The sequence below is a fragment of the Physella acuta genome, unplaced genomic scaffold (genome assembly GCF_028476545.2).
Source record: "Physella acuta isolate Inbredline_101_S28 unplaced genomic scaffold, ASM2847654v3 ptg000161l, whole genome shotgun sequence".
In the NCBI taxonomy this organism is placed as follows: Eukaryota; Metazoa; Mollusca; class Gastropoda; family Physidae; genus Physella; species Physella acuta.
The window spans coordinates 384,593-407,315 of NW_026731680.1; the positions used below are offsets into that span (position 1 = coordinate 384,593).

The following is a 22,723-nucleotide window of genomic DNA, read 5'->3' on the forward strand; positions in this document are numbered from 1 at the left end:
GCGGGCGCCATGGCGCCCGCCGAACGATTCGTATGTGCCCGCCTCTCACTATTCGACAAAGACAGAATTTTTTTCATAAACAATATTGAAAGGTTGAAGGGGATGGAAATCGAGAATTTGAGGGGGGGGGGGGGGGGGGGGGTTCACATCGAAAGTTTGAGGGGGGTTGCAAAAACGAAAGTTTTGTCCCCGGGTGACGGGAAGGGGGTCGCTACGCCTCTGGAAGGAGTTTGTCGATTTAAAATAGGTGGTGCCCGCCTCCCTACTGATATTTTAGAATGTGCTCTAGAGTAAAAAAAGGTTGGGAACCCCTGCACTACAGTATAACTACACTACAGTAATACTACACCTCAGAATTGGTACATTACAAGATTACCACACTACACTATTACTATGATAAATAATCTAGAAATATGGTTTCAACTGTTTGACTACTTCTCGTCATCTTTTATTCCTGTCAGTACACTATAGTGATCTTTTCACTGCTGGGGTATGGGCCAACAACCAAAGACCTTCAGAGTCTTTTGTCCTGTGCCATTTTGTCAATGGACCCCGGGTGTAGACTATCTATAAGGTGTTGAGATAACTTCACCAGGTATTAAAGAGATCTAGTGCTAGAATATTAATTGATTGTTGGTTTGCGCTTACTTAATATTGCGTCTCACAATAGTCCTAAAACATGTCCTAAATATATTTCCATTCATAAAACGTCCTAAATCTGCACTCTTGAATATATTTATAAAAACTAATGTCCTAAACTGTGTTGGAAAAGATATATTGTTGGGTATCTCTCCTAAAATTGATGTAAATATATCCTTTTTTATTTGTGTTTAAATCCTCGGCATTTAAATCACCGGCTTTATTTTATTTTATAAGGGTAAACATCAAATGTCCATTACGAGACTGCAAGACTATCACTTCATGTATAAGTTTACTAGCAGTACTTTTTAAAAGTTTATGTTAAGTTTAGCAAGCCCCCCTCCCCCCCCCCCCCCCCACCTCACCCTCTTCCCCTCTTTAATCTCTCATCTATTAAATTTATTTTGTTTACCCCAAACTGTTGATTGTACGTTATGTACTGTACCTTTGTAGTGTAGTGAAATAGTTTACCTTTGTAGTGTAGTGAAATAGTTTACCTTTGTAGTGTAGTGAAATAGTTTACCTTTGTGGTGTAGTGAAATAGTTTTTACTGTGTACTTTATTCCGACTAAAGTATGACGCATACTTTATTTAGCTGTGTGTGTTTAATCCTAGTTACACCATTCGGAATAATTTATCAAGCTCTTTTTTTTCTTAAAGGTCAATTAGTAATGGCTTGACGTTATTGAAACAAAAATAAAACTGTTGTGTTTTTATTTTTATTTTTTGGAGTTAAAAGTTTGATATAATAATTTATTCAGCTTGTAAAGAAGAACCACCACCTGACTTATTGAAATAGACAAAGAATCAAAACTTAGTGCCTTTAGTGTCCCTATGTACATTGTTAGATCGATACTAAAAAAGCATTTTGATTCATTGCGCCAAAATTGGCAGTACTGTACCGGGTAGCATTGGCTCCCGTGTACTATTAATCTAAATCCTGGTAAGAGCTTTAGAACGCTTGAGTGAACACGTTCATTTACTTCAAGCTACTACGAGATCTGTAGTGGTTAGTTTTATTTATGTGTTGGGTGGGGGGGGGGGGAGAGGGGGGGGGAATGGGAGGCGGGTAAATGGCATGGGCTTATGAATTTTTTTTCCTGGGATTTGAAACGGATTTATCCTTTTCTAAAGACATCTTTCTATCTAATAGACATGGTGTTTTATTTTTAATTAGAATCAGAATGACACGTAGAAGTTTCATAGCCTCTACCCCCCCCCTCATCCTCGCCCCTACCCCCTCCTAATAACATAAATACAGCACGGCGAAAGTAGAAAAATGTCAAAGAAAAATCTAGAGACCTGGTGAGGACTGCCACGAGAAAGATAGATGGGTAGCTATTCAGGCGGTGGGGGTAGGGATTCGGAGAAATTAGCTGCGTTAAAAGCAGGCGAATGGCCTCTGATCTTGTGAAACGCGTATATATATATATATATATATATATATATATATATATATATATATATATATATATATATATATATATATATATATATATATATATATATATACGCATATATATATATATATATACGCATATATATATATATATATATACGCATATATATATATATATATATACGCATATATATATATATATATACGCATATATATATATATATATACGCATATATATATATATATATACGCATATATATATATATATATGCATATATATATATGCATATATATATATGCATATATATATATATATATATATGCATATATATATATATATATATATGCATATATATATATATGCATATATATATATATATATGCATATATATATATATATTTATATATGCATATATATATATATATATATATATATATATATATATATATATATATATATATATATATATGCATATATATATATATATAATTTGCGTATATATATATATATATTAGTTTTTTTCTTTCTCTCAAACCAAGTGAATAAACATCAAACTGAAAACTACAAAAGATAATTGATCGAAAGATTAAATACAGGAAGCACGCATTGTAAAATCATTGTCCCCCTTGAACATCTGAAACCAACTCACCCCATCAAGACCAAAACAGATTGTTATCGCCCCTGTTGTTGTTTCCCTTCCCGCCATACACTGTAAACTAATCAATGCCACAATTTCCGGTTTAAAAAAATATTTTTAAAAAATGTTAGATAGAAAAACAAACTAAAAATCGATAACCGAATTTTGAAAAGAGGCGAATCTTGACATGATACTGATGAAATGGGGGTATCTAATCGAACAGCGTTAGTCGTCTGGTGTGTCCAGTTATGTCAACAGTAAACTCCGCGAAGAAAGTCTAAAAATAGAAATGAGGCCATAGTTTGTTTGCACCGTGTGGGTGCTGGATTAGTAGGATCGGTGGGAAAATTTAATGGGATTTGAAAGCTATGTTAACACCGGAAGTTGTTTTTTTTTTAACACCAATGAAACAAAAATAGATTCGACATCTAGTCCACGCCAGACGAAACAATAAAAATATTTCGGTATTACAAAAATATTTTGGTTTCGTGTGGCGAATTCTACGTCATATGCCCATGCGTCTTAGGCACGAACGAGTAAAGATAGATCATATTATAAAACCTAACTTTCAAAAATAATTTTAAGCTTCTCAAATATTGATTTAAAGTGGTTTTTTTTTTTTTTAAATTCTTGATAATATATATTGGAAAGGGCAAGGATTGTTTTAATGTGTCGAAAAAATTTCTAGCAAACTTGCCTGTTCCTTGCCAACCGAATGTGTTTAATTTGGCAAATGAGAGTGTGTTCTAATTGTTTACAGAATATAATAATGAAGACTATTGCTAACTTTACAACGTAGTTGAAACTAAGTTTTGATAAGGGGCTGTTGTGTCGATGTGGGTGCAGTGATGATGTTGGCCTATTGGCTGCTAATTAAATGTTAGCCGTAATACTGGGTATATTCAAGTAGGGATGGCGTATGAAGTCGTGAATAGGCTTGTGTCTTGCATTGTACTCTCGTATTCAGTTGGCTTTATGACCTGTTGGTTATTTCAAACGAAGATACATTTCGTTTCACCCCTAAGGTGGCAAATTGACAATATTTTAGAATATCCTAGATCGTAATTCATTTGGTGTTTGGCTGATGTGTCTATTTTAGCCCTTGCTAATCTAATTCCCTAGTAGTTTCTTTAGTTACATCGTTAATTTGTTAGCGTTCTACCCCGTTATCTCAAGTTCTGATCACGCCCCTGAGTCGACTCAGCTCTAATGGGTGTCTGACTTAAGTTGGGGAAAGTTAAGTCATCTAGGCGTTGTGCTTGGTTGCATATCCCACCATCTAAGGTCAAAGAACCAGAGAAACTCTACTTCTTCTACCGTATCAACCACCATGATCGTATTGACGGTTTTATAAATTTGAAAACAACAGTGATCGTTACGGTCAGGGGTTGGGGGGGGGGGAGTGATGAGTAAATCCAATAGCTGTAAGCAAGGGGTGCGTGGGGAAGGGTACGTCCCATAGCTGTAAGCACAGTGTACGTGGCTGCTGATCTAATTTATAGCGAATTAATTTTTGGCAATAATATTGATGTTGTTCCATCCCGGCTCTAGGCGGGCTTAATGATATGTAACGTCGCATTCGATAGGCTGGCTATAATTAGAAGCGTGTGCGTCAGATAAGTGTTTACGTAATAGTTGCTGTCATTTCTAAAAAAAATGTTTTATCAGATTAATGCTCTCTGCGGCTTTCGTGTGCCTCTATTTAGAAGTTTGAATCAATAAGCAAAGTCAGTTTATCTAATATGTTGATGTACGTCTATAACAAAAGACGCAATATTTTTTTTCTTCTATGTAAGCAAACAATATATAAACAATGAAATACATAGGTTGTTGAAATATAGTGTTGTCGGTATTCGGTCTTAATTGTAGTGTTTAAAGATATTTGAAGATATTTCCTCCAACATATTTAAGCATTACGTGTCAACTTGTTATATACCATATAGGCCGTTGACTTCTTCTTCTTCGTTCTTAATTTTAGTGTTGAAAGTGATCCCCTCCAACACAATTAAGTATACGTTGCAAATACTTATGTACCATTGAGGCCGTTGACTCCGATTTCAGCCTGCTTTTCTTTTTGGATTTGCTTCCATCGTTTTTGTCCATCTAAAAACTAACTACATGGTAGCAGTTGTTTGATTTTGTAGTTGTCTCTCCTTGATGTGTTGCTGTCCCCAGCCATCAAGCTTCATCTACCCGGGAGTATTTATGGCTTTAGAACATATTTCGTTGTTTGAAATTTGAAATACCTGTGTATGAACGCAATCTTTACGAATCTCCTATTTCTTATTCGAGTGTTATACAACAAGAAAGCATATGAAAACTAAGAAGCTTTAAAGGAGATCCATCTCAATACATCACACGTATACAACACATGTACAAGCCTCGGAACCACTAGCATAACACTTAAATGCACTCAACACAACAGAATAGAAGCGGCAGAAATAAACCTATTATTTCCAACCCTATTCATCCATTGTTTGTTTGTCAGCGGTTGGTTTTTTTTTTCGTTTTTGATGTATGTGCTTGAGAAAAAAATAATTCATTTTAACAATTTCGATATTTTTTTTTTCTCCACAATGAATGAGGTCTGACATCCACATACCATATTTTGTATGCCTGCAATAAGTAATCAATGGGCCTAGTTCATATATTCGTATAATGAGTATCGCCTAGAGCAGGGGTCTCCAAACTTTTCAGTCCGAGGGCCGCATTAACTATCAAATTTCAGTTCGGGGGCCGGTTTCTTCCAGGCATGTCGTGATTTTTCTGAGCAAAGTTCCTCAGCCATCACCAACAAACGTTTTTTCCGTGGACAAAAATATCTCCGCGGGCCGGACGAGAGGACCTCGCGGGCCGCATCCGGCCCGCGGGCCGTAGTTTGGAGACCCCTGGCCTAGAGCGATGTTTTAAACCTCAAATTAAACATAGTCATAACTTACACGATATCTTTACTATAAGGTACGACTAATCTAATAGGATCACAATGTTAGTGGTAACAATAGGCAACTAAAGATAACCCTTACCCCCCCCCCTCCCAATCACACACACGTACACACACATACACTATCCTAGAAACAGCTGATTGTCTATTCCATCACGACAAACTGCTACCACCACCACCTTACCACATTCCCTAGCACATTCCCCGCTACCACCCTAGCACATTCCCCACTACCAACCAGCACATTCCCCACTACCAACCAGCACATTCCCCACTACCACCCCAGCACATTCCCCTCTACCACCTCCCCACTTTCCCCACTACCAACCAGCACATTCCCCACTACCACCCCAGCACATTCCCCTCTACCACCTCCCCACTTTCCCCACTACCACCCCACCACATTCCCCACTACCACCCCACCACATTCCCCACTACCACCTCAACACATTCCCCACTACCACCCCAGCACATTCCCCACTACCACCCCACCACATTCCCCACTACCACCCCACCACATTCCCCACTACCACCTCAACACATTCCCCACTACCACCCCAGCACATTCCCCACTACCACCTCCCCACTTTCCCCACTACCACCCTACCACATTCCCCACTACCACCCCACCACATTCCCCACTACCACCCCACCACATTCCCCACTACCACCCCACCACATTCCCCACTACCACCCCAGCACATTCCCCACTACCACCTCAACACATTCCCCACTACCACCTCAACACATTCCCCACTACCACCTCAACACATTCCCCACTACCACCTCAACACATTCCCCACTACCACCTCAACACATTCCCCACTACCACCTCAACACATTCCCCACTACTACCCCACTACCTCCCCACTTCCACCCTTCAACATTCCCCACTACCACCACCCCTTTATCATCCCCAGCACATTCCCCACTACCACCTCCCCACTTCCTACCACATTCCCCACTACCACCACCCCTTTATCATCCCCAGCACATTCCCCACTACCACCTACCCACTACCACCCCAGCACATTCCCCACGTTGGGAGCCATTTATCTTCTAATCATCACCGCGCATCAAGTGATTAAAACCCCAGCCTCCCGGGTTATGTCCCCTGGATCAATTCCATCTCCCTGTTGCTAAACACCCAGTTGGCAAGTTCGTTGTAATTACCGTTCACTTTCTTTTTTTAACAAATTTATTTTTCTACTCAGTTACGTCCCTTTATTCTATATTTAGCTCTAGACGATTTACAAAAAAAAGAAACATTTTCCTACTGGTATTAATATTCCGTTGTCAATACTGACATCAAGAATCTTACTTTCGCTTTTCTGTCTTTTGTTACTGACAATGAAACAGAAAGTATTATGTGAGTTGCTTTGGATACATTTAAATACTTTATGGATTTTATGAATAATGGAAGACGAGGAGTGGGGAGGGGAAGGCCGTAACAGCTACGGATCTTGTTAAAAATGTCTGTAATTTTCTCGAAGACGAAGAGTAATTTTAAAAAAACTAAAAATAAATTGCTGTTTTTTTATTCGTTTTCTGCGGGGTAGTGGGGGATGATCTTTTTGCATTCCTGATATTACCCCCCTCAGGCAATATATTTCACATCGTGGCAGAAAAGACAGAGTCGCGCCCCCAGAAAATTTCATGTGCCCCCCCCCCCCCCTCCCCCGGAGATAAGTCTGGAAGAAACACTGACACCCCCCCCCCCCTTCACCCCATCTCATAGTAGTGTTTCGTCATATTTGGCGACTCCTTTAGGGAAAAAACTTTTTCAGTGTTGTAGACCAGGGTCTCCAAAGTACGGCCCGCGAGGTCCTCTTATCCGGCCCGCGCAGATATTTTGTCCACGAAAAAAAAACGTTTGTTGGTGATGGCTGAGGAACTTTGCCCAGAAAAATCAAAGGCATGACTGAAAGGAACTGGCCCCCGAACTGAAATTTGATAGTTAAGTTAATGCGGCCCTCGGACTGGAAAGTTTGGAGACCTCTGTTGTAGACTGTTGCGCTGAGAATAAGACAGGAAGTGACGTTATTCACCCGTATAAGTAGCTCGCGCCGGGTGTTCACGTTTTGGCCAGTTAAATTCTCTTACGTCATCGATCTCTATGCCCGGTTGTAACCATCTGATTTAATTAGGATGTCCTCATGATTATTCCTGACGTCTTATCATCTCATTAGGGTTCCACGTTTAGCACCCCAAATATAGAGGTCTTTGGCTCGTACGGCATATGTTGATAGCATTACGGCAAGTGTTGAAAGATGTACGGAATATGTTGATAGCTGTACGGCAAGTGTTGATAGTAGTACGGCATATGTTGATAGCTGTATGGCAAGTGTTGATAGAATTACGGAATATGTTGATAGCTGTATGGCAAGTGTTGATAGAATTACGGAATATGTTGATAGCTATACGGCTAGTGTTGATAGAAGTACGGAATATAATGATAGCTGTATGGCAAGTGTTGATAGAATTACGGAATATGTTGATAGCTATACGGCTAGTGTTGATAGAAGTACGGAATATGATGATAGCTATACGGCTAGTGTTGATAGAAGTACGGAATATGATGATAGCTGTACGGCAAGTGTTGATAGTAGTACGGCATATGTTGATAGCTGTACGACAAGTGTTGATAGAATTACGGAATATGTTGGTATCTTTATGGCAAGGGTCGATAAAAGTACGGCATTTGTTAATAGCAATACGACATGTGTTAATAGAAGCAGGGAATATGTTAATAGCAAACGGACATGTTCAGCTTATGTTGATATAATAGTAGCATGTAAATGAAATAGCAATAAAGCATATTGACAGCAACTCCGTGTATGTGTGCTTGTCATGTAGTACAAGCGAGTCTCTATTAGGGCGTTGAATTCGAAACTGCCCCCCTAGCTATATCTATCGACGCCAGAGTTTATTTCGGGCACCCCCCCTCCTCCCACGAAATAGAATTTATATAGAAAATATTTTTTTTACCAGTGTACCGTCGTCGCCATCCCCTGAAAAATTTAACCCCCCCCCCCCCCATCCCCCCACTACCCTCCAGCGAAAATTTGTAGTACCCCTTCGGAGAAAAAAAAAAGTCTGATCTGCGCTACTGGTCTAAAGCTTACAAGTTCCATTTCACGAAAGAGTAGGGCGTAGACGCCATTTGTCACAAAGTAGATGAAGTGATAGGTTAGTTGTAGAGTAGATAAAGTGATAGGTTAGTTGTAGAGTAGATGAAGTGATAGGTTAGTTGTAGAGTAGATAAAGTGATAGGTTAGTTGTAGAGTAGATAAAGTGATAGGTTAGTTGTAGAGTAGATGAAGTGATAGGTTAGTTGTAGAGTAGATAAAGTGATAGGTTAGTTGTAGAGTAGATAAAGTGATAGGTTAGTTGTAGAGTAGATAAAGTGATAGGTTAGTTGTAGAGTAGATAAAGTGATAGGTTAGTTGTAGAGTAGATAAAGTGATAGGTTAGTTGTAGAGTAGATAAAGTGATAGGTTAGTTGTAGAGTAGATGAAGTGAAAGGTTAGTTGTAGAGTAGATGAAGTGAAAGGTTAGTTGTAGAGTAGATAAAGTGATAGGTTAGTTGTAGAGTAGATGAAGTGAAAGGTTAGTTGTAGAGTAGATGAAGTGAAAGGTTAGTTGTAGAGTAGATAAAGTGATAGGTTAGTTGTAGAGTAGATAAAGTGATAGGTTAGTTGTAGAGTAGATAAAGTGAAAGGTTAGTTGTAGAGTAGATAAAGTGATAGGTTAGTTGTAGAGTAGATGAAGTGAAAGGTTAGTTGTAGAGTAGATGAAGTGAAAGGTTAGTTGTAGAGTAGATAAAGTGATAGGTTAGTTGTAGAGTAGATAAAGTGATAGGTTAGTTGTAGAGTAGATAAAGTGATAGGTTAGTTGTAGAGTAGATAAAGTGATAGGTTAGTTGTAGAGTAGATAAAGTGATAGGTTAGTTGTAGAGTAGATAAAGTGATAGGTTAGTTGTAGAGTAGATAAAGTGATAGGTTAGTTGTAGAGTAGATAAAGTGATAGGTTAGTTGTAGAGTAGATAAAGTGATAGGTTAGTTGTAGAGTAGATAAAGTGATAGGTTAGTTGTAGAGTAGATAAAGTGATAGGTTAGTTGTAGAGTAGATAAAGTGATAGGTTAGTTGTAGAGTAGATGAAGTGAAACGTTAGTTGCTGACAGAGAGGATAAAGTGATAGGTTGCTGACAGAACAGATACATTGATAGGTTAGTTGTAGACAGTAGATACATTGTTAGGTTAGTTGTAGAGTAGATAAAGTGATAGGTTAGTTGTAGAGTAGATAAAGTGAAAGGTTAGTTGTAGAGTAGATGAAGTGAAAGGTTAGTTGTAGAGTAGATAAAGTGATAGGTTAGTTGTAGAGTAGATAAAGTGATAGGTTAGTTGTAGACAATAGATAAATTGTTAGGTTAGTTGTAGTCAGTAGATAAATTGTTAGGTTAGTTGTAGACAGTAGATAAAGTGATAGTTTAGTTGTAGTCAGTAGATAAAGTGATAGGTTGCTGACAGAACAGATACATTGATAGGTTAGTTGTAGACAGTAGATAAATTGTTAGGTTAGTTGTAGTCAGTAGATAAATTGTTTGGTTAGTTGTAGTCAGTAGATAAAGTGATAGGTTGCTGACAGAACAGATACATTGATAGGTTAGTTGTAGACAGTAGATAAATTGTTAGGTTAGTTGTAGTCAGTAGATAAAGTGATAGGTTGCTGACAGAACAGATACATTGATAGGTTAGTTGTAGACAGTAGATAAATTGTTAGGTTAGTTGTAGTCAGTAGATAAAGTGATAGGTTGCTGACAGAACAGATACATTGATATGTTAGTTGTAGACAGTAGATAAATTGTTAGGTTAGTTGTAGTCAGTAGATAAATTGTTAGGTTAGTTGTAGTCAGTAGATAAAGTGATAGGTTGCTGACAGAACAGATACATTGATAGGTTAGTTGTAGACAGTAGATAAATTGTTAGGTTAGTTGTAGTCAGTAGATAAAGTGATAGGTTGCTGACAGAACAGATACATTGATAGGTTAGTTGTAGACAGTAGATAAATTGTTAGGTTAGTTGTAGTCAGTAGATAAAGTGATAGGTTGCTGACAGAACAGATACATTGATATGTTAGTTGTAGTCAGTAGATAAATTGTTAGGTTAGTTGTAGTCAGTAGATAAAGTGATAGGTTGCTGACAGAACAGATACATTGATAGGTTAGTTGTAGACAGTAGATAAATTGTTAGGTTAGTTGTAGTCAGTAGATAAATTGTTAGGTTAGTTGTAGTCAGTAGATAAAGTGATAGGTTGCTGACAGAACAGATACATTGATAGGTTAGTTGTAGACAGTAGATAAATTGTTAGGTTAGTTGTAGTCAGTAGATAAAGTGATAGGTTGCTGACAGAACAGATACATTGATAGGTTAGTTGTAGACAGTAGATAAATTGTTAGGTTAGTTGTAGTCAGTAGATAAAGTGATAGGTTGCTGACAGAACAGATACATTGATATGTTAGTTGTAGACAGTAGATAAATTGTTAGGTTAGTTGTAGTCAGTAGATAAATTGTTAGGTTAGTTGTAGTCAGTAGATAAAGTGATAGGTTGCTGACAGAACAGATACATTGATAGGTTAGTTGTAGACAGTAGATAAATTGTTAGGTTAGTTGTAGTCAGTAGATAAATTGTTAGGTTAGTTGTAGTCAGTAGATAAAGTGATAGGTTGCTGACAGAACAGATACGTTGATAGGTTAGTTGTAGACAGTAGATAAATTGTTAGGTTAGTTGTAGTCAGTAGATAAATTGTTAGGTTAGTTGTAGTCAGTAGATAAAGTGATAGTTTAGTTGTAGTCAGTAGATAAAGTGATAGGTTGCTGACAGAACAGATACATTGATAGGTTAGTTGTAGACAGTAGATAAATTGTTAGGTTAGTTGTAGTCAGTAGATAAATTGTTTGGTTAGTTGTAGTCAGTAGATAAAGTGATAGTTTAGTTGTAGTCAGTAGATAAAGTGATAGGTTGCTGACAGAACAGATACATTGATAGGTTAGTTGTAGACAGTATATAAATTGTTAGGTTAGTTGTAGTCAGTAGATAAAGTGATAGGTTGCTGACAGAACAGATACATTGATAGGTTAGTTGTAGACAGTAGATAAATTGTTAGGTTAGTTGTAGTCAGTAGATAAATTGTTAGGTTAGTTGTAGTCAGTAGATAAAGTGATAGTTTAGTTGTAGTCAGTAGATAAAGTGATAGGTTGCTGACAGAACAGATACATTGATAGGTTAGTTGTAGACAGTATATAAATTGTTAGGTTAGTTGTAGTCAGTAGATAAATTGTTAGGTTAGTTGTAGTCAGTAGATAAAGTGATAGTTTAGTTGTAGTCAGTAGATAAAGTGATAGGTTGCTGACAGAACAGATACATTTATAGGTTAGTTGTAGACAGTAGATAAATTGTTAGGTTAGTTGTATACTTGAGTCTGCGCGAATGCCACTTGGGGGTGGGGGCGATTGTTAATTGCCGCAGAGATTGATGAATTGGCTGCGACTTGACTAATGGCGTCGGCAGATCTTGTGCAAGACATTAACCCGTTAACTCCTGTGGGCTGTGTGTGATGTTTGAACTGACATAAATCCGCATAAAGGTCGTTGGGGGGGGGGGGGTTAATGTGTTAATTAGCTGGGAGAAAAGTATAGGCCTACTCATCGAATTATTGAAGATGTTTGCTTGTAATTAAATATCAGCATGGGCATTGCAACATGCCTCAGTTTCCTTGGGGCGGAATTTTCTCTATCCCTCACCCCACCCCCTTTAACTTAGATTAATGAATTAGCTTCCACTTAACACAAGAGGACTGCATTTTTTTGTACAGGGCATTAACCCTTGGAAAGCAATATGTGACTAGTGTGTGTTTCAACTCATAAACAGAGCAGGAAACGGTCATTATGGGGTTAATGCTTAATTAGATAGACGAAAAGAAGAATGTTAACCCAGCTTTTTAAGATGTCATATGTTACCATTAAATGCGTGTTACACAGGGGCGGGAGAGTGTGGTCGGGTACCAGAACACTTGATTGCTGACCTGAAAGTTGTGGGTTCGGTGCCTGAAAGCGAGTCCGTAGAACTTGGCCTAGTCCATTCATCTTTGTTGGATAGTGGACAAGTGGGAAAGTATAGTCGGCTGGGCAAATACCGAGGTTAAAGATACTAGTGAACTCTACGTCATCTGTTTTATGGCAAGGCGAGTCTGAAAGAGTAACTACTTTTACTTTATTAACTTTGCACTACTCTATATAGTATTTAACTATATATAACCCTTTGAGCCCGCCAGGCCGGTAAACCGGCTTCAACATTAGGCATATATGTCCGAAAAGCCGGTTTTCCGGCCCGATGATCTAGCGTCATATTCCTAGCGGCCGGTATACCTTCTAATTAAATATAATTAGCGGAAGACTGACTAAAACTGCGCATATGTCTTTTTAGTGCGTGATTGTGATTCTAAAAATAGATTTTAGGAAAAGTGAAAGTGTTTACATTTCGTAGCAATGCCGCCGAAACGAAAAGCTGAGCCACAGTCATCGACTTCAGCACATAAAGTTGGTGCAAAAGATGAAGCAAAAGACCGAAATATCAACAAAAGAAGTAGAATGACTGCATCTCAGGCAATACAACTACTTATTGATTCTGATGAAGAAGATAATATTCCTGGTCTATATTATGATGATAGTGACGTTGAATTTGAGACTGAACTCAGTGACATTGAAATTGACAGTGACAATGAAACTGTTCAAGTACGTTATGATGCACGTGGTGCCAAAGACAAAGACTTGCCGAAACGAAAAACAAAATGTTTACTGGTGCAAAACATGCAAAGTTTTTCTTTGCATCGGGTCCAGCAGTGATAACTGTTTTAAAGGTTATCACACAAAAGTGGACTTCAGGCGATGAACTAGTATGGCCAGGTATCAATAATAACAAAGCAATTACTAAATGTAAATTGGTTTCTTTTATGTTCTATCAAAACAATAATTACTGTTCGTTTTATATAGATTTTTTTATTCATACATTGTAAACAAATAAAGAATTTCAGAATCTTTCTGCTTTGATGTTTGATCCTGTGTCTGGATACCAAATTTGGTCTGATTATCTCAAACGGTTCAAACGTTATAGGCAAAGTTAGAAGCAGATAAGTAAAAATTGGTTTGGCCCTGGGAGCTCAGGTAATGGGAGAAACTAGGCCAGGGAGGCCAGGGCTCAAAGGGATAAGGTGCTATTTCTATTATCGTGACTCCCTCCGCTGTTTAAGCTCTCCGATTCCTTATTTTATTTTACAATCGTACAGAAAATATATATATATATATATATATATATATATATATATATATATATATATATATATATATATATATATATATATATATATAATCATAGGTAGACCACCCGCATCCCAGCCCATCTTTAACTACCCCCCTAAATAATAGGCAGGTTGCAACATAATAATGAAGGCCAATTAGCGGGTTGTATTGATCTCACCTCACGTGGTACCAGAAGAAAGCCTCGCCGCCGACTCGAGTGTGGATCTACCCTCAAAGGTCGGCCTCGATTTACACAGCCGTGTATAGGTTTTGTGGGTTATTTTTGGGTCACATTGTTACTGTTATTCAACTCTTGTTTTAAATGGTTTCTTTGAGCAAGCAGTTTTAAATAAGTAACTGTTTGGTTGTTGGTCATTTTAGTACATGGAGTTTTATGCCAGTGTTTTGTAATTAACGTTACCTTGTTAAATTTATTGCATTAGTGGCTTTATATTTTTCTTGCACTAGTCACTTTTCTCAAGTGGACATAGACATTGATCTGCACATTTTGGGCTCCGTGTAGCAGAATGTTTACAAGTTACATGAGCACAATCCGCCAAAGTAGGAAAAAGATGATGTCTTCACTATCGGTTATTCGTAGGCTCTTGGTAGCTTTCACTATCGTCTATACCAGGGGTCTCCAAACTTTTCAGTCCGAGGGCCGCATTACCTATCAAATTTCAGTTCGGGGGCCAGTTTCCTCAAGGCATGTCTTTGATTTTTCTGGGCAAAGTTCCTCAGCCATCACCATTCCTTGGACAAAAAGATCTCCGCGGGCCGGATGAGAGGACTTCGAGGGCTGCATCCGGCCCGCGGGCTGTAGTTTTGGAGACCCCTGTACAAGATCGTCTCTATCGAAGTTCTTGAACAAAGACATCAATCCCCTTTATGAAGTAACGTTTATGTTGTAGTATCCTGATCTCTTAATTGACAGGTGTGTTCTTACCTCGATGGTTCTGGTGTGTCATTCAACTCACTATCAAATGTGACATTTGAACGTTAATAAAATTAATAAAACACAACCTGATTATAAATAAGGATTGAACATTTCATCGAGAAAAAAACTTAAAATTAAACTACTGTAGTATTATGTTGTGAAATGCATGCACTTGTTCCATGCTTTAAATATTTGATCAAAATAAAATGCAAAAAAAAAAATATTCAAAATGTCAGCTATTTTAGTATTGTTTGTCGTCAACTCTTCCTTTCTACCCCCCCCCCCCCTTTCCAATCTTCCTATCAACCATACGTCTGTCGAATATTCATGCGCTAGCTGTAGAGATCGACGTGACGGCCTTGGTCTGTTTAGTAGAGAGTAGGCTATGTGTTTAATGATAGTGTTAATAGTGGCTAGACTAGGGACAAACGTGGTACTTGAAAAGAAGCGTTAGAAGTTGTGTGTGTGTGTGTGTGGGAGGGGGGGGTGTCGGGGTGAATTTTGAAAGCTCAAAAATGGCTGACTAAATTACATGTCAATAAGGCAGAGTATTTACTTTATATGCATGTTTATAAATGCATATGTATAATTTATGTATGGATGTAATACATTTATGTATATTAGTGTATGTATGCATGTATATATATATATATATATATATATATATATATATATATATATATATATATATATATATATGTATATATATATATATATATATATATATATGGTTCCATGACAAATGATCTCAGGACAAATGATCTCAGACAAAATATCTCAGACAAAATATTTCACGGACAAATGATCTCAAGACAAATGATCTCAGGACAAAAGATCTCAAGGACAAATGATCTCACGGACAAAAGATACCAGGACAAAATATATCAGGACAAATGATATCATGGACAAATGATCTCAGACAAAATATCTCAGACAAAATATCTCACAGCAAAATTTTAATAGTCTATTGAATGATTTTAGTTGATCTGAACATTTTTTTAATTGACTGTCAATATGGTTTTGTTCACTTTTCTACGCATAATAATTATGAATAAAATGAATTTGTTAAACTTAAAAAAGCATCAAAAGATTTATTAAACTTAAACTTTGTAATAGCATTTGATTTAAAAAGGAAAAATAAAAAGCAAACTTACTCCTTTAGCCTGAAAGTTTTGATAAATGATAATGTATAAAAGAAATAAAGTAAAGTTATTTATTCAACATTAATGTTCAAAACACGCGAAATATTTTTCAAAAATGTGAATGGGTCTTCAGGTTTGTAACGTAAAACTATTATTTATTGTATCATCAACACAAACATAACGTTTACGTTTCTTTGCTGGCAGGTACATCGTTATAATCACACCTTTCCAATACTATGTGATCATCTATTGTGTGAACTCTTGCTCGACATGTTTTTACTTCACATTTCCAAAGCTCTTCTCCTGCTGCTCTACTTTTGGCTTTTATATACATAAAATCACAAGAAACTAATGTCCTAAAACCTTTCTGCGAGGTAACAAAATCACCACTAATACTGTTTTGTTTGCATGCACACTACGACAAACTTAGCTCCGCGATGACCGCTGTCGTTTAACTAAGCATTTGTCACCTGATCACTAAGGTGTGACCGACGCATAACTATTGACTTTAGAGGCTAGTTGTATTATCCACCGAGGGCGGATGTCTTTCCTTTAAGGCATGTCTCTGCCGTCAAAGCGGGCGGCCACCTTGATACGAAGGTGTGTCTTTATTGTTATTTCATTCCCTTTGATCTAGTTTTGTCCACCTGACATGGTAGGATTGTCTCATTTTTGGCAAGCCCACCTACGCTATCTATCGAAAAAAAAAATTTAATCTTCGCATACTATACTTGTAATCTTAATTTTAAAATGTTAAGTGCAATATGACAAATTTATACGGCAAATATTTCTTTCACTTATTATACAGGCCTGTAAACAATATTAAACATAGTAAACAAAACCATATGACAGTCAATGAAAAAAATGTTCAGATCAACTAAAATCATCCAATACACTATTAAAATTTTGCTGTGAGATATTTTGTCTGAGATATTTTGTCTGAGATCAATTGTCCATGGTATCATTTGTCTTGATATATTTTGTCCTGGTATCTTTTGTCCGTGAGATCATTTGTCCTTGAGATCTTTTGTCCTGAGATCATTTGTCCTGAGATCATTTGTCCGTGAGATATTTTGTCTGAGATCATTTGTCCTGAGATCATTTGTCCTGTCACCATATATATATATATATATATATATATATATATATATATATATATATATATATATATATATATATATATATATATATATATCCTTCAAACCTTGCTACAACCCCACTGAAATCCCTTGACACAGTCCCCTAGGCCTACTAATATCTCCCCCCCCCCACCACACCCCCCAATCCGAAGCAAACGGAAACTGGACTATAACTTCGTTATTGAGTTAGCTTCAATCTATCTAATGTACTCTCCCATTGAATCGAGTGTATTGTTGTTGTTGTTGGGATGGGATGGGTGGGTTTTTTTGTTAAAAGTTTCAAATTAATTAGCGCATCGATTGTTATCTTAATTTAATTTTCTTGCGTGGCTTTCGAGTTGTTCTTTAGGTTTTTATTTTTTTAATAACGAAAACTAAATTAAGAATAGGATATATTTTTTTATAAATATGGAGCTTACTTTTCATTAACTTTACTTTTCAAAAAAAAAAAAATGTTCAACTAGTTTTTTTTTGTGTTTTTTTGTTGAAATGAAATATTTCAAAGACAATATTATCGTTGTTGTGTTCAAGTCGCCTATATAGAGCTAGCATAATATTATATTACATGAACTTGCTTTATGGTCAAAATGTTTACGAAATTATCCAAGTCATCTCATAGCTTGTGCATTCTTTATCGTAATTGATATGGAATTCTCGTAATGTATTCTAGTTTTCCATGTATGTTATTATCTTCCTGTCGATGACAAGTTTTCTAAGAAGGTTGCTGCTTCCGTTGTAATGTATTTTTTTCCGTCGGCGATTCTTCCTTACTCTGTTAATAATATAACGAGTCAACGGATTAGCATTATCTGCTGTTAGTACTACTGCGCGTTTAAGTTTAGATCAAGAAGCTGTTGTTTTTTTATCATAGTGATCCAAAAGTAAACAAGTTCCCTGCAAGAAAAAAGAGGGATTCGTTAAAAATGAATGCTGTTTTTTAGTTCCCTGTGATGTGTGGAAACAATGTTCCAGGGGAGTTAAAACATTGTGACCGGTACCGTACATTATTGACGGGACTGCCCCACTCGGGGTAAGATGGGCCATGAATAAGTGATAGACCCAGTGGCCAGGAAAAGGTCCCATAGAGACCAAAGATATCGGCCAATTAGGCAATTTGGCCATGAGATGTACAGTACTGGAAAGGTGAAGGAAATTACGCTGCGACGTTGTTTTTTTACTTTCTCGTAGGCCTATACGGAATATATATCACGTATTGCATTTGCAATCATGAAAAAAAAATGTAAATCGAGATTTTGACAAATCTTGACTTCATGAGCCCGAAAAAAAAACAGTTTTACAGTGTTGTTTGTCTGTGTGTGTGTATGAAATCGATAACTTAAGTATGGTTTTAGTTACGTGGACAAATTTCTACTCTTATAAGTATTAGGTCTTATTCGTGTAAGTTTCTATCAACATTTGAGCGATTTCCGGTAACCGGAAGTGGTACTTAATTTCCGATTTCCCAAAAAGCTTTAAATTTGTTACTTTGGTATCAGATTATCATAAAGGATCATGTTTCAAAAAAACGTCTTGTCTGTAGGCTATGTGCAATCTCTGTTACAAACTTATCATTTATGTAATTCGATTCGACTGGAAGTGCCATCCCAATACTTACAATCATATACCAGTATTGAGATAGTCTGGTGAAGCTTACTCACGCTTTATTTATTCTGCTTATAACTTATACCTTATAACTTGAAAGCAGTCTTGCATGTTTACAAACTCTGTACGCCTATTACATGTTTATAAATTAAGCTTATCAAATGCCCCATTCAGATAGATATACATTCTACTCAGTAACTGACATATTTAATACACTAATCACTTTAATTCATTGAATGGTTCAATAAGTATTGGTAGACAATCCCTTTTGACAACCATTTAACAAGAGATTAATATAAACATCTAACTTGAACTTCATGTAATTATGTTAACTTAGTTGTAAAGTTTTTTTTTGTTTTTTTTTTCAATTTTTGTTTTTATATAAACCAAAAATCCCAATAAACTTAAAATTTGTATTATGTAGATTAATAAGGTAATTGAATAACCACAAGTTTTTTTGTTTTTTTTTTCAAAACATCAAAATTGTTTGAGTTGATTTTCTTAAAAATATATTTATTTCATAAGCAAATTAAATAAAACTTTTACATGTTCGTTTCTAAAAAACAAAAAATTCCATTTTTTTTCTTTCTTTTCTCCAGCTAAAAAGTGTTGGGCCTAAGCTGGTACCATTTTTCAAGACCGTCTCCATCTTCTTCGTCCTGTTTGGACAGGAAGAAAGATGTTCCATCTTCTTCTGCATTGTCAAGTGTCTGCCAGTAGTCTCGCTGATCGTATTCGTCCTGCTCCACGGCATGAGCTTGGACGAGTGCTACAGATATTCCAGAAGGATCCTTATCGGGCTTGTCTTCTCCGTCATTGGAGATGCCTTCTTAGTCTGGAAGCTGTACTACAAGAACCTGGAGCTTGGCCTTCTTAGCTTTGCGATTGCGCAGTGTATGTATGCCCGAGCTTTTGGCTGGCGTCCTTTGAAACCCTACGCAGGATCCGCGTTCCTGGTTGCGGGGTTGTGTGTGTATACTTACCTCCAGTCGTACCTGCGAGGCGTGATGGTGTACCTTGCCCCGTTTTACATCACCCTGATATGTACCATGTCATGGCGTTCCGTGGCACGAGTCCATTTCTACGATGACCTCTGGACCTGGACCAAGCTCTGTGGCTGCGCCGGTGCCCTGTGCTTCCTCATCTCAGATTTGGTCATTGCCGTCAACATGTTCGCCTTCCCCGTGCCGTTTGCGCACCAGATCGTCATGTTGACGTACTACGCTGCGCAATTTGGGATCTCTCTGTCTGTAGTGGACAGCCAGGCTGATGAGCTGATTCGGATTCAGAAAAAACAATGAATGTCAAGGACTTCATTGTTTTTGTTTTTGTTTCCATCTACAGTTGAAAAGTTACAATGAATGTCAAGGACTTTGTTGTTTTTGTTTCCATCTACAGTTGAAAAGTTACAATGAATGTCAAGGACTTCATTGTTTTTGTTTTTGTTTCCATCTACAGTTGAAAAGTTGCAATGAATGTCAAGGACTTCGTTGTTTTTGTTTCCATCTACAGTTGAAAAGTTACAATGAATGTCAAGGACTTCATTGTTTTTGTTTTTGTTTCCATCTACAGTTAAAAAGTTGCAATGAATGTCAAGGACTTCGTTGTTTTTGTTTCCATCTGCAGTTGAAAAGTTACAATGAATGTCAAGGACTTTGTTGTTTTTGTTTCCATTTACAGTTGAAAAGTTACAATGAATGTCAAGGACTTCGTTGTTTTTGTTTCCATCTGCAGTTGAAAAGTTACAATGAATGTCAAGGACTTTGTTGTTTTTGTTTCCATCTGCAGTTGAAAAGTTACAATGAATGTCAAGGACTTTTTTGTTTCCGTCTACAGTTGAAAAGTTACAATGAATGTCAAGGACTTTTTTGTTTCCGTCTGCAGTTGAAAAGTTACCAGAGAATTTATTGTTTATAAATAACTTAAAAGCCGTTACTTTGGGTATTGATATCATTTTCTTTAATAATTAACATGACATGTATAGATAATGTAAATAATATCATCGTTTTTTCTTAAAGTTCTTCTATTATGTTAATCTTAACCTGGCTTTTGTTTGAAGATTATTGAATGTTTTTGGGGATCATCAATAAATGACGTCACACAGTTTTTGCAGGATTATCCTCCATCCCTACTCTTTACTAAACCATCATCCCAAAAAACCAGATGCCCCTCCCCAACATCTCCTTTAAAATAATTCTAACGAAAATTGTCATGTTTTTCAAAATTTTTACTTCTACGAAATCCAAAATATTAGCTTCATCACATTTTTCAAACTGCCCCTCCCCTTCCCCCACCAATGTTGCCTCTAAGGGGGAAAAGCTATTGTGCAAAATGTATTTTCTATAAGTCTTATACAAGGATATATTTATTTTACAAAATCACTGCGCGGCTGCTTAAAACTACTGCGAGGCAGCTCAAAACTACTGCAAGGCAGAGCAACCGCGCAGCTTAGAGGGAACATTGTCCCCCACTCATAGCCCAGTTTCATAGATTCTTTATCCTACTAGATGGAGGTTGGTGATGTCATATATTGATGACCTCTTTATCCCAATACTACTTTATAATTAAAGTTTGTTCAATGATTGGTTTTTTTTTCTGATTCGGTAATGTTCCAAACAATGCATGTGATGGAACTTGGTTAAGGTTTATCGTTAAGTTAATTGGCTTACTTCATTTACTAATATTTCACTTTGCTGGCTATCTGCAATTTCTGCAGCACTTCCTGTTTTGATTGTGATTGGTGATTACCAACTTCCTGTTTCACTCTCATGTAAGATGAAGAGTTATCTGGTTAATCAAAAGTTGTTGGTTTAAAGTGGCATTCATTACTCTTGATTTTTTTTTTTTTTTACATCTTTTTGTGTGAAAAAAATGTAGTTGAGGGCATTTGAAATAAATGTATGTTAGGTATTTACATCAGATGTGTAGGCTACATCAGATGTGTAGGCTACATCAGATGTGTAGGCTACATCAGATGTGTAGGCTACATCAGATGTGTAGGCTACATCAGATGTGTAGGCTACATCAGATGTGTAGGCTACATCAGATGTGTCAGCTATATCAAGTGTGTGCAAGAGTTGTGTACATCTGTTGTGTACATCAGAAGTATATGCCATGTGTATTATAAGACAGATGTCAGATGTGTCAGCCTTTGTTGGGCATCTGTGTCAAGCTTCTATGTCAGTTCTTTACATCTGGTGTGTACATCAGATACATATGCCAGGTGTGTCAGACGCCCATGTCAAGCGTCCATGTACTGTGTGCACATCTAGTGTGTACAACAGGAGTGTATGCCAGGTGTATGTATGTCAGATGTGTTGGACGTCATCAGATGTGTGTCAGTGGTCTATGTCAATTACTATGTCATTTGTGTACATCTAGTGTGTACAACAGGAGTGTATGCCAGGTGTATGTATGTCAGATGTGTTGGAGGTCATCAGATGTGTGTCAGTGGTCTATGTCAATTACTATGTCATTTGTGTACATCTAGTGTGTACAACAGGAGTGTATGCCAGGTGTATGTATCTCAGATGTGTTGGACGTCATCAGATGTGTCAGGGGTCTATGTCAATTTGTATGTCATGTGTGTATATCTGGTGTGTAAATGTGAGGTTTGTACTCAAGGGGACCTAATCCACATGACCTGCCAGTGGTATTTAACAATACTTCAAAAATGTACACAGTAAACAAGAATTTTTCTAGAAAAAAAACTCATGTTCTACTCAAATCAGCATTTATCTGTATATATTAAGCTCAGTCTTTTCCCCACAACATTTTCAAGTTACATACTTTTATTTGAATAACTCAGCATTTATTAATAAGAAGTTATAAAAACGTTTGTTTGACATGCTATTGGAACTTTGTAGTTTCTATGGTGTTGAATTGTATAATCAAAATAAATTTGTCTCACCATTCTTTGCCAAATCAA

General features: G+C 37.0%; 1 protein-coding gene across 1 annotated transcript in view; it reads left to right on the plus strand.

Annotated features, from left to right (window-relative positions):
• LOC131935865 (lysoplasmalogenase-like protein TMEM86A) overlaps nt 1–22,723 on the plus strand; it is a 67,052-nt gene extending 44,329 nt beyond the window's left edge. Inside the window, exon 2 of the mRNA XM_059292584.1 lies at nt 19,395–22,723. Within this exon, the coding sequence (XP_059148567.1) occupies nt 19,395–20,096 (702 nt within the window). The 3' untranslated portion in view covers nt 20,097–22,723. The remainder of the gene's footprint in view (nt 1–19,394) is intronic.